Here is a 13,533-nt window from a genome sequence, read left to right on the forward strand (position 1 = left end):
GGTTCTAGTTTTGACAAGTTTTTTTCTATTAACATGATTGAATGCTGAGATTAATTATTAATAAGCAGGAGAAATTTGTTCACAGAGACAGTTCAGAAGAGTGAATCATGAGGTGCAAAACTCTGCAGTCAATGCTCAACCTTCTCCCAAACTCCTGATAAACTGAACTTTCTTCCGGTGAAATGAAATTCCTTATCTGGAAGCAGATAAAACAGCAGTCAGTGAAAAATGCAAAAGGCAACATGAAATCTGCAGTTTTGCTTCCATGATAATTTTCATGTATATTTAATTTAAAATATTTTAATATTTCATAGGTAAAATTAAAATTTGAAGTTACGTTTTGAAAAGTTACCATGGTTTTTGACACCTGAGAACAGTGCCATGTAATTCAGTAATGGCCTTGAGAGGTGTTCACTGACATGACAGCTCCAGTTTAAGACTATGCATGCCTCTGTGAATGGCTAACTTTTCTCAGGAAAGTAAAAGTAGTTCATCTCCCTCAGTGCAGGCTTCTGTATTAGACATGTATTTTCAGTTCTTTCTCTGCTTATTGTATGAACAGTTTATATGTTACAGTTCTTGAGGTTTTCCAGTTTCAGTGCTCAAAACCATCTGGAATTACAGGGAGTGTTTCCTCTGTTACACCCTTGTGTGGTTCCAACATGGAATCCCTGCACAACATCACGTACAACGGCAAAAGCCATATTTACTTGTTTGCTAGGGAAAGAGATCAACGTGCTGTTGTATAGCTTAACTCCTTGTGGACAGCACAGTCGCATATAAGATATTGATTGATGGCTTGGCTTCGCAAGCGAAGATTTGGGAAGGGCTTTAACCACTCTTACTACAAGCATGATGACCAAGGGCATGTGGGATATGCAAATCTGGGGAAAAGGGTGCGGAGGCAATCAGGAAGTGTCTGACCACGACTGTCAGCTCCTGAGCTAACTCGAGCTACCCATGTGCTGGTCCAAAGTAATGCTTAGATACTATTTTATTGTAACCTGGTTATGGTATTAATAAATTGTCAGAGAACAGCATTTGTGTTTAGTACGCTCTATTGCATGGTAGAGATAAGAAAAATGATGTGATTAACATTTCTTTGGGTTTTTTTGATTTTTTTGGTTGTTTTTTTTTTTTTTTTTTTCCTTTAATGGGTGGTCATTTATTTGTTCACACTATATAGTCAAGTTGAAACTTTCAACTGCTTGGGTACAGTAAGTAACTATCCATTTTGTGACCACTGGTTAAAAGCAAGAATAAAATAATTTTTCATGCCTCTGCTTACCTCCACTTTATAATTTAATGTGAGATTTGTAAGCTTGATCTGTAAAATGATTCTGGGCATAACTACAGATACTTGAACAATCTCGTTCAATCCAGACTCAGCCAAAATTTCTTACTGATATCCACAGGGGTTCTGCTTTATTATCTTGAATTTTGAAGGCTTTGTGGTTATTTGTTGAAGAAGGTTAATATATTTTGTGCACATGCATACAGGGCAAGGTTTTATGTTCTGAAGCACTGTGTGGCCACATAGCAGTGAAACTTGGATGGGGCCAGAGGGTGAACTCAGGCTTTCATACCAAGAAACCAGTTTTCTCTTCTGTTTTTGACTGCCTTTTGCACTTGACTCTGCTTTTAAGACTGCAAAACGGGAAGGTGGCTATCCAGAATAAAATCTGGCATATGCTTTTTTGGCCATGACTGTATTCTGAAGGATTCTCAAGCAAGTGAATGAGGTGAGTATAGGAGGTATAAAGGTCACTTGCTGCTCTAGGTCACTGGGTTTTGTGGATTTGGAGGTCAGGGAGTCCCTCATCAGAGGAATGATATGAAAAAAGAGATTTCATGTTTGGCAAGGAATTAGTAATGAAAAGATGGGCTTAATCGGATTGTGACTGGTTTAGAATTAAGAGGAAAAATTAGGTTTACATTTGCATTCAGATATGTAATAACAGTTGGCTTCATCTGCAAGACACTTGTCTAGTTTGAAAAAAATCCAAACACAGAAAATGAAATTTATTTTTATTATGTTAGGGAAACACAATGTATTGTCTTCATGCAATTGTTTGGTCTCTACCTGATCTTTACTGTATCCGCAAAGTATATAAACCAAGAAAATTTCTGCTCAGGAAGTAAACATAAACCTTGGATAACTTCTATTTGATTTGCAGGTGCAAGTTTGTACTGCTGTTATAAAAACTCACCTATAAATTTGCCTTGACACCATTTATTTTTTAAGGAATTATCAAATTACTAATAACTGTATTTTATTTTTTTTTAACTGAATCAGTGCAACTCCACTGACTTCTAAGAAGTTATTCCTGAGTTTTGCTGTTCTGACAGTACTGAGTATTACTGTTACGACAGATTACATAAACTGTAGTTACTGTAAATGAACTGGTTGCTGGACTGGTGGCTCTGGGAAATGCAGTCTTGGTTTCCGTCAAAGACAAATTCTGAAGTGCTTGAGACAAGGCAGTCATCTTTCTATCATTGTTTTCCAGACTTGTTCCAGAGATTTACCTTTGCTGGAGCAAAATTTGTCTGGGGTGTCTTCATAATACATCTTTTATTTCTGCCAAGATAATAAAGATGGATAACAATTAATGCAAGATTTGAAAAGACTGTCAACTTACATGAGACTGATAGAGACCTTCACAAAGAACCTCTTGGTTGGTTGTCAGAGATAACTTTAATTTGCTGTCAGATTGGGCCACATGCTAACCTGCAATCAAAGAAGTGAATGATTCTATCATGGCATATGAAGACTATTAAATTGTCTGTCTTAACTTGAGCAGTCTGTGCTGAATGAGAATACAAAAAAGACAATTATTAAGAAGTTTGTGGATGATATTATGTGCAATGAGTTTCAGACTGTGCATTTTATACATATTCCATGCCAAATGTATGAATGCTCAGCTTCTTTGTAGGGATGCACACTGACTTGCCTATTGGACAGAATGCAACATGCTGAAATGAAAATGAACAGCTCCTTGGTATGAGCCAGTTCTAGAGTTTCATGGAGCTGAAAATATCTTAGTGAAACCTTTATCATTGACAGTATTTTCCAGCCTTCACTGTGCCTACTGACCCTGCCAGCTCCAGGCAACTCAGGATGCAGTCCCTCATCCAGGCTTAAAGTGGGCCCTGCTGGGACTCAAAGGGCTGTGTACCGTGTAGTCTGCAAAGATTCTTTCTTCTGATCTAAACTCCTGTGAAATTCAGTGCCTTCCATGAGTCTGTGAGTCTTAAATTCAAACAAACATGGTGATTGCTCTTGTCATTACTTTTAGGACAATTAGTATGTTTGTTTGCTGGCAACTACTTTTTTATTTTCTCATGCTATTCTTTTTGTTGTCAGCACTAGTAGTGAACATGTTATAATTCAAGTCCCACTCTGGGCAGGCTTCTTCCTGTATTCACTGGGAAAGTAGGCTGGCTGCAAAGACAGGATGTTAATCCTCACAGTTCATGTGAATTGTAGAACAGAGATTAGTTATATTCTGATGATTCTCTCAATGACAGCATTTAATGACCCACTGAACTTTTTTCTTTGTGCTAAATATCACCAAAATAACGTTTGTTTTTTTCTGCCTTCTTACGGTGATCATAGTAGACTGAGTGCCAACTGCCTTGCCTTCTCCACCTTCTCCTGTTCCTTTGTGTGCAACTCACCAGAACATAATGATAAGGTCCATTTGCTCTCTGAGCCTGTACTTCCAAGCTAACCTCATTATATCAGTTCTCTGGGATGGGAAGAGGAAGAAAATCTGGCTGTACTTATTTGCAAGTGTCTTTTAAACCAAAAGATCTTCAAATACTGCCCATTCTGGAATGAGTAAGAATAGAAAATGAGCATCCAGTTTTTCATGGATCCCAGAGTTTTGATTTGTTATTGTTCAGTGATAAATTACTGCTTTTCTCCCTCAAGGTATAGTTAGCAGAATATAGCATCTGCAAAATTATATTTTAACTTGTGTAACTGTTAAGGGAATGAACGTTTTCTTGGTAGTCAGTGACACCAATCTGATTCTCCTCCTAAATTCAGTCAGACAGGTTTCATTCTCTCCCCTCCTGCCTCCCACCTCTCACCTCCAAGAAATTTACAGGTAGTCAGGGGTAAAGTTTCCAAAAAAGGTAATGCCAGTAATTTCTTCTTTATTTTTTTCCCCCATAATGTCAGTTGAGCCCCAACAACTTGGTTTTTAACTAGCAGATGTTCAGTTTTGGTTTTGGCAGAGCTGGACAGATCCATGTTTCTTTATCAGGACTATTAATTTTTTAAATTTGCATTTTGGTGTAGGTATGTTGTAGATGATCTGAGAACAGCAACTAAGGCACATTAACATTATGGCCTGCCCTTTTTTTTTTTTCTATAAATCATTCTTATTTTCTTTTGCTTTTAAAAATTGAAACAAAGGCTGACCTAATGCTTCTGCCATCCTTTGATTTTGTAAAATATTTGCTGATTCAAGTATTTATTTACTTGTGACAGTGAGTCACCAGTAGACAAATAGATCATTTACTCTGCTTGCTGTGGGTTAGAAGTAAGTGTTGAAAGCTTATAAGGGGACTCATTTTTAACAGTTACATATCATTGTAGTACTTTTGGGGACAGAAGACTGTATTAGAGTGGTTATCTGCAGCTAATAGAAGCTAATAGAAAAAAGTTGTGCTGTAAAATGTTAGTGATGTACTATGTGGTATTCTTTTTGTGCATGTAACAAAAGAAGGGAATTGGATGCAACTGTCTGGTACTCCTGTACGGTTCCATTCATTTCATTACAATTGTGGGAATAAGTCCCAAGTTGTTGAAAAACACTGTTTAAAATGTATTTATTTACACTATGATAACTGTGCTTGAAAAAAAACCACACAAAACCCAGGTCTGAACCACTGCTGGAATGAAAAAGTTCAAAAGGTAAATTTTAGAGGCAATGAAAAACTTGCAGGTCAGCCTTCTGCTCCTTTGACGTGGGCAGCTGTGGTTGCCATGGCTTAGAGTCCAGCACAAAGGTGGGTCATGTCCTGAGCAGGCAGGAGGCCAACGAGTGTACAGCTGTGCAGGGATGGAAAGCTCCCCATGCTTCCTAGGGCTGCTATCGTCCTCCTCCTCTCCTGTGGATAGGTGATGATGGTAAGAGGTACCGGTTGGTTCTCCTGTGCCTTATCATGAGGCTGTTTTTGTCAAAATACATATACGAAACTTGAAGCAATTAAAATTAGAAGATTATTCAGATGTTAAGAAATGTGCTGAACACTTACCTTGAGCTGTCTGCATCTCTGCATGCTTCCAGGTGACTGCAGGAATCATGCCCGAATGACTGCAGCCTCCGCTACAGGTGGTGTGGGAATTGCCTGAGCTGGCTGGGGAGTAGGCAGTCTGGCTGCCAACTGCAAGAGTGAGGCTGTGAGAGTGGGAAATCCCATAAATGGGGAAAGCTCCACCAGGTCAGCCTCATCAGATGAAGCTTCTGGTTCCATTCCCCCTTTCTCTGGGTGGGAAGTGCTGTGGAGATAGAACAAAACCCCTGCAAGAGGCAGTGTCCCTTCTCCTTGGCTGTGAGATGCTGGTGTATGGCTGGGACAGGGGCTGTCTGATGACTGTGAAACAAGCTGTGATGAAGGAATGATTTTTCTCCACTTTGTACTTATTGTCCATCTTGTGTTGACTACTCTTGTACATAACCATGAGCATATATCTGATCTGTTTCTGATCACTTTTCCCCCATTACAGATACTCCTGAAATGTCATAATCTCATTGAAATAGGTGTAATTGAAGTGACAAACTTTAATTTAAACTTTTAATAGGAGGAGGGTACACAGTGTGTTTGTGAGTCCTGATAACAGTAAACTTTTCTTTCCTGGTCCCAAATTTAGGATCTTTTTTGGTGTCAGATTTGAAGTAGAATGCTAACATTTGTCACCTGCACTATAACTGAAAACCCCATTATGTGCTGTTGTGACAAAGCACACTGAAAGACCAAGGAGGAGGAAGCATGAAAAAAACTTTTCAATCTGTTTGAGGCAAATACCTATATAGGGTGTTGTGACATTGTCTCCTTCCATCCTATTCTGTAAGACAATTGCTTGCAGGTGTCCTGAGGGGCATTAGGAGAGAGAGGAGAACAGAGGAGAGCTGGTGCTCTGACATGACCCAGACACCCAGCCAGGATTTATCACGTCCTTCCCACCCCATCTTGTGATCAACAGTGTTCTAGGACTGAAATCTGTTTGGGTTTTTTGGGTTGGTTGTTTTGTTGGGGTTTTTTTGTTTTATTTTGTTTTGTTTTTGTCTGAAAAGAAGGGGGCAAGTACAGAAAATAAATCTGTTTTCTCTGGCAAGTTGTGGGAACATGGAAACCTAGCTCTAGCCCAGAGCTTCCTGCCCTCTCCCTAAATCTTCCTTAAAAAAAATGTAGGAAAATAATCATATTAATTTGACATTTTTTATCTTTTTGATGCCAGTGTCATTGCCTGAGTACATAGAATGAATATCTGGTGGAAACATTTTGTGTGAAAAGTTTCTCTTTAGCTCTTTAAAATGCCACTGCAAGCAGCAGAGGCCTAAATTCCAGTTGGTGTAAAAATAAGGTACAGGAATGTATTTTACATGTGTATTTTTTATTAGTATTTGCGAAGTGCCATTAACTAATTCAGCAATGCAGAAGTAGGGCTCCATGATAATGAGTATGAAAATGAGGATGAAAGGAAACAAGAGTGACTCATTGGGATCCATCTTTTGCAAATGTCTGAAATTAAGGAATATATGAACAATCTGAATGGAAAACAATTATGGTAACCGTAACCAAATATTTGGTATTTGCTGTTGGCTGACTTGAGGGAATTTCCTTTTCAGCTTAAACGAGCTCTCCATTACTCTTCCCTATACATCCTTGCAGTTGTGTGTAGAACCTGTGCAGCTCATTGTGGTACCTTGTTTTCATCACCCTGCTGGGATGAGGTACCTACATTTTAGGTATCGCAGCCCCTAAGCTGGGTACCAAAGCTGAATTTAGTTACTGAGATTTTCATAGTAGGCTATGTTTTTTTGGAGGATGAACGAGTTCAGTGTTGCATCTGTGAATGAACACTGGATTCTTAAGTTATTTATATCACATTGCATATGAGCTGATATTGAACATACACATTTCCACATTATTTTACAAATACTATGAATACTATTTTGAAAGAGTTGCTCAAGTGGCTCATACAGTGGCCAGAAGATTAAATGCTCTCTATTTGGAGATTTGATACCTCAGTGTGAAATATGTGATTATGATCTTTGAAAAGACTTTCAGCATATTTTTAAAGTTGAAACATAAGTTAGAGGTTGTTTAGTAGTGCAAATAATACTTTCTGATTATTTTCGTAAAATCTGTAGAATAAGAACCCTCACAGTGGAACTTAAAAACAAGCAAGATGATTTAAAAAATGTAAAAGAAGATTTGAGATATTTCCAAGAGGAAAAGGAAGCTGCCTATAAACAATCGCAAGTGCTCAGGTAAGAACCCAAAAAGAGATGCTGATGTTGTGCTTCCTGTGAACACTTATAATCAGTCAAGAGGTTTCAGGGGAGATGCAGGCACAGGCAGAGAGAATATTGTGAGTGAGAGGAGTGTTTATAACCTTTCTAGTATTTTTTACTTTTCCAGAATATAGTGAGATGCTGTAATGTTAGCAAATGTAACCAGAACACACCACTGCTAATTGCTGATCTTATTAGCAACAGGATAAGTTTTTCACAAATTTAAAGGCATTAACACTTAAAAACAAGTGTGTACCACTTGCTTGCAATGCATTGGAAATACTGTGTTTCCTATATACGTTGTTTATAAAGAGTCAACATAAACTTGACATAGAATCATTTAAACATGATTACTCTGATTTCTCAATAAAAAGTGGCTGTACAATTGTCTGTACAGTTGTCTTCATTTATACATATACATTATAAATATTTACAAGGGAGAAACTTATTATTAATATATTCAGTATACAACAAATTGTTGTAAACCAATATAGTATAAATTATCACATAACATAAAAGTAATTGTCAAGTTTACCTTAGATCCCAAGTTTACTAATAGTATTTTGTCATTTTAAAAATGTATGGTATTATTTTTCTGTCTTGCAGAAATACATTGGAACACCATTGCTCTACTCTGAACAAGGCAGTTTCACTGTTTCCTTTTATTAAAAGTGAACTAGACAGTATTAAAGAAGTCATCTCCAGTAATCTGGAGAACTGGGCTGCCATGAAAGAAGAAATCTTTATACAAATAAAAACAGTTAGCAAAGAAGCTTTGACAGGTAAATCATCTTGCAATAATTTTGGGTCAGATAAAACATTTTTTTTTGTTAGTTGAGTGTAGCAGAGTAAACTAGAAGGTAAAATTAATTAGATAATTCCTAAGTTTGACAGTAACTTGTCCAGATACAAAGTAATGGAAGACCCCGTCTGCTGCTGTGGCACCACGTGAACTGCGTTGAACTCAGTCCAGTTCCTATTGTCTTAGTGTGCTGAACCTATTGTTAGGTACTGACCCAAGTCAGACTGAAACTGAAGTAATATTAGTACTTTCCATGATTTGAAACATAAGTAATATACTTACTATGAGTATATAGATGTGATTGCAACACAAAGACTTGGAGATATTTTAATTTGCCCTATGTTTACTATTGCCAGTTTTTTCCACATGCTCACATGTACACATGATGCTACATGAAAGCAGTATAGTATCATTTTGTGGAGCTGCTTGAGGATCCTGCAATACTGCCATCCTGCTGTGTGGGCAGGCTGCACCTCTTCTGTTGACCAGCCTACTGGTGTACACGTCAGGTTGTGTTGAATACATGAGCTGCTGTATGTGAACAAACCTGCACCCAACATGTAGCAACTGCTCCCTCCTTCCGTTTCTGAATAAGAACAAGTAATACCCAAATACAGCTCTCTTTATCTGAGGGGTCTTTGGGATTGAAAGGGGCATGGAGCAGCCTGTGGGCTGAGAATAATTCACTTGGCCCACACACTGCTTCCTGCTCAAACAAGGGCAGCCTTCAGCAAAAGAGAAGCTGAGAGCAAGTCATAACTGACGGTTTGTTCCTGAAGGTCATGCCCAGCCCTCAGGCTGGCAGTCAAGACTTGAAAACTCAGATTCATCCTTAAATACCACTTTTGCTCTGCCTCAGTTGAGATTAGTCTTGCTGAAAAAGTATACAGTAATTAGAAACTGTAACGTCCAGCACATCCAAACTGGTTCCTATGCTGACTTCTGCAGCTTTAATGGCCTTTAGACCAATTTTTCATATATGTATTCCCTACCTTACAGTTTTTCAGTGTGTGTAAGTTGATGAGTTGCTATTTCCTGTGGTGTTTAATTTTATCAGGGTTATAAGATAATGAAGAAGTAGATGAGCTGCTATCATGTTTTCTGTCCTTGTGAGAAGGAATATAAGGGCAAGGTAGGTGATGTGCATCTCCCAAATCACTCTGCTGGTGAAACTGTGTTAACCCCCATGAAAATTCACAGCTTAAGTGAAACCTGCATGTGCAGAGTATCTCAGAAAATATGTACCTTCATTTTAAATAATAGCTCCCTAGTAGCCTATGCTTCCTGTGAAATTAGAAGTAATTTTTAATGTTTTCAATGATTGCTTTGTTCAGACTGGGAAGAAGTGGGGCAGCTGTGCCACAGGAGCCAGTAGGCACACATCCTGTTGAGACTGTGCCTGAGTCAAAATAGAGAGGTCGGGGTGTCCTGAGCCCAGGCAGCAGAGAGCCCAGAAGGCTGAAGATGAGTGTGGCCAGAAAATAACTTTTTTAGTATTCAGTTTTCGTAAGAACAATTAATTTAAGTGTCAGTGTCAGTATTGCATATTTTGATTCATGACTTCATCTCCTAATTAGGCTGAGCACAGAAAGTATTGTATGTCCCTAAGGATTCCTGTCTTCCTGTGCTCATTCTCTGCCTACTTCTAACTAATAAAGGGAACGTGAACACGTGTTTCTGCAGGCTTTTGCAGGTTCAAAGAGATTCGTAACATTTTAAGGCTTCTTTTCTGGATTATTCCTTGTTTAACTTGTTGTAATACTGCAAATATATAGAATATCTGTATAAAAGCAGAAGTGCAGTCTTTCAGGTTCTTTAAGGTTTATATGTGCCATGCATCTTGTGTATCACCAGCTCCATTCAGCATATCCTACTGAGAATAGTGCCATGCTGTGAATATTATATAATCCTTAAATCTAGCTTTCTAAATCAAACCAATTTAGTCACTTTTTTGTTGTTTTTGTTTTCTTTTTTTGCCTGTGAATGCTATTTAAAAGTTTTTATGTTGTTTTATGAGTTGCTCATTATTAACATATGATAACATATTAATGTATAATAAATTTTTGTGTATTGTAGCTTACTCTTTCTGCAACAAGGTTTTCAGAACTTTTCCATTCAGATTTTGAGGAGAAAAATGTTAGATGAGGTGCTACTCCTTATGCCTAGACCAGTTTGGTTAGTTTGAAGACAGCTTACAAAAAGTCTTGTATGTGTACATTGTTTAACTTTGGTTAATTAAGGGCAAGTAGAAAGAAGTATATGAAAAACTTCTGGTATTTACATCATTTAGTCTAACAGTAAATCAATTTAAGTGTGGAATTGTTGGGAAAGACTGTAGATAATGAAAATATTTGCATGACACAAAGTTTTATATGCTGCATGTGGGCAGCATATAAAACATAATAGCTGACTTGACAATAGAATTAGCCTTAATCTGACTGGAATATTGTCATTATTAATATAAATAAAAGTTTTGTTACTTCTTTGGACAATGGAACATTTAGGGCTGTAGTTGGAGAACGCATAGAATAGAATTGCAACTACTTCTGGAGATGTTAAAATGCAGTCATTGAGAATAACTGAACTCAGGAAAACACATGAAAATATAGGAGACCTACTACGCTTCACCCATAATTAGTTGTTTACCTCGCAGTAAAAACCTCCCAGGAAACTTCGTTGGGTCTTCTGCTCTCCCATGTTGAAGAGTTGACGAAAGATAGAGACAAAACCTGTATTTCATATAATAAAGATACACTTTGTGATTACTTTAACAGCAGTTGTCATCTAAGGAATGAGAAAATAAAATGTATTACATGTGCCCAAATATCATTTGAACCAGAAGTTTCAGACTGAGCTTTAGCAGAGGCTAACCCCCTTGATATTTTCTCAAATTAATTTCAATGAGTCTGCAGTTGGTTTTGTATGTTGACAATGGTTTATGTATCTTCTGAAGATAGAAGGCTTGAATCCAAGTATTTATGTCACCTGTTAGTTCCTGTGGATTATATAGACATGTATTTTAATTTGATTGAGATCTTAGAAGAAATACATATTATTACTTAGAATAAATTTTTTATTATTTCTCAATAATATGCATTTGGCTAAGTAGGAGTTATCAGTATTGCACAAAGCACTTCTTCTGGTGCTCTATGTTCTCAGCAGAAGTGTTGATTCTTACCCATGCTGAAGTCCTGAAGTGGAAAATCGGGTGCAATATTTATTAGTAAAGAAGGTACATTTGACAACAGCCTATATGTTTGTTTTTTTTAATCTCCCCAGAAATACCCAAATTGAATCAAAGATTAGCAAAGTCCCAGAGAGAGAATGAATGCCTCCAAGAAAAGGTAAAACATCTGACACTGGTGGCTGACACAGTTGAGCTGAAAAGTCAACAGCTTCAAACTTCACTTCAGCAAGGGAATGAGCTGCAAAGTAGATGCCGTGAGCTGCAAAAGGAAACATTAGGTAAGAGAATTTTGATTTTTAAAGCAAACTTCCGAGTAAAATGAAATTAATAACATTTTTTTTTAAAGCTTACTGAAGGTCTGGCTGTTACTGTGAGAGCACTCAAGAGCCCAACACAGACCCTAATGAAATGTGGGTGTTGTGCAGTCAGACAGGCAGTATGTCATTCTGAGGAGTCTGTTACCCTGCTGGGAACACGAGTCAGCTGAGTGGGAGGGGAAAAATGAAGGAAGGGAGGAAAACAGTGAAGATGTTGGTAATGTAGTTATGCTGTTAATTGTCAGTCTTATGTAAAACATCAGGGAGAAGGCTCTGAGATTAAAATGAAAATAAATGCTCACATTTTGAGTGGAAGACCAGGAAGGATTTTTGGCTATCGTCAACAGAACTGAAAAGTCACTCAGGCTAAGGCAGTATCTTTTTCTTATGAATTTATTAAACTTAAGGCTATGTAATGTTTTGCCCTTGATAGTGTGTCTCAAGAATCTAGGGAGTCCTCTTGGGAAACTGTAAGAGCAGTGATAGCACTTGAAATTTTAATATCTTCAGAGCTCTTTTGAGACAATGACTCATTACAAAAGGATTATTTGTATTAGTATCTCTTGAATCTCTTCTTTTTAGAGCTGCATTGCATTCATAGTGCTGGCCTAGAGACATTTTAAGATCGTGAAAACATATAGAGGTTGTGATGTTCTGAGCACAGGTTTGAGTCATCACACTGGCGCAGCAATAACCAGGCTGCCTTATGCAAGTATATAATGTCAAATTTAAAGCAGTAGGTCTCAATGCTAGTCGTGGTGAAGGAATTTGACTGATGCTTCAATACCAGCGGTAATAACAAATGTGAGACTGCAGATACCATCCAGTGAGTTACCAACCTGTGTTGCTGAGAACAGTCTTTATTTCTGTCACTGTATAACAGTACTGTTAAGAAAGTTCCAGCAGTGATGCATTTGGATGGTAGAAATGAGTACATAATTTGACATAATTTTCCAGACAGTGTCCATATAAGAGACAGACTTAATATGTCTTTGTTTTTGTGGTATTTATTAAAAAAAAACCTCAATGGAAGAAGGTCAATTACCTTTTGCTCTGAAAATATTCTGTGGACTATTCACAGCATCCACTTTTGTTTCTCCTTTTTTTTTTTTTTCTTGGGGAGCTGCTAAGTGTTCCGGTATCTCAAAAACTTGCCCATGGCATTTTTCAGTAGGCTAATTGTCTGATTGTAGCTACTTCTTCTTACCTGGTTCTCTGTTCAGAGTAAACTCTGGCAGGTGAGATTGGGAATTGCCTTAAAAGTGTTAAGCTGTCAGACATAAGCTGCATTATCTCTTTCTGAAGATCTGAATAAATGGAAAGAAATGCATAAATTCTGTTTAAAAAATAAATTTAAAGACAATCTTGACCACACCATTGGACAGTTGTGAATTTTCTTACCTTTCTGTTTGGCTTGTATATAAAATCACTTGGAGAATTTTTAGGAGACGTGAAATAAAATGTTGGTAGTATATAAATAGTATCTACTATGTTGATTGTTCTGCAAGAAAAGTAAATAATTTCAATATTATATTTACATTACATATATCTAGTATGCATTTTATATATATATATATTACCCAGACAGGTGTCTGGGTAAAAAACAGTAATAAAGAAAATTGTCAATATTATATTTACATTACATATATCTAGTATGCATTATATGTGTGTGTGTGTGTGTGTGTGTGTATA

The 13,533-nt window shown here is 37.3% G+C and overlaps 1 protein-coding gene across 4 annotated transcripts in view; it reads left to right on the plus strand.

Annotated features, from left to right (window-relative positions):
- The window catches only part of LEKR1 (leucine, glutamate and lysine rich 1), a 58,569-nt gene that overhangs the window by 17,399 nt on the left and 27,637 nt on the right, over positions 1-13,533 (plus strand). For all 4 annotated transcript variants that reach the window (XM_061371620.1, XM_061371621.1, XM_061371618.1 and 1 more), the window contains 3 exons: positions 7,392-7,511; positions 8,142-8,317; positions 11,617-11,802. In XM_061371620.1, the coding sequence (XP_061227604.1) occupies positions 7,392-7,511; positions 8,142-8,317; positions 11,617-11,802 (482 nt within the window). The remainder of the gene's footprint in view (positions 1-7,391; positions 7,512-8,141; positions 8,318-11,616; positions 11,803-13,533) is intronic.

This window comes from Neopsephotus bourkii, unplaced genomic scaffold, assembly GCF_033783945.1.
Source record: "Neopsephotus bourkii isolate Nb327-2 ecotype Australia unplaced genomic scaffold, CSIRO-AGI_Nbou_v1 NB_1574, whole genome shotgun sequence".
In the NCBI taxonomy this organism is placed as follows: domain Eukaryota; kingdom Metazoa; phylum Chordata; class Aves; order Psittaciformes; family Psittacidae; genus Neopsephotus; species Neopsephotus bourkii.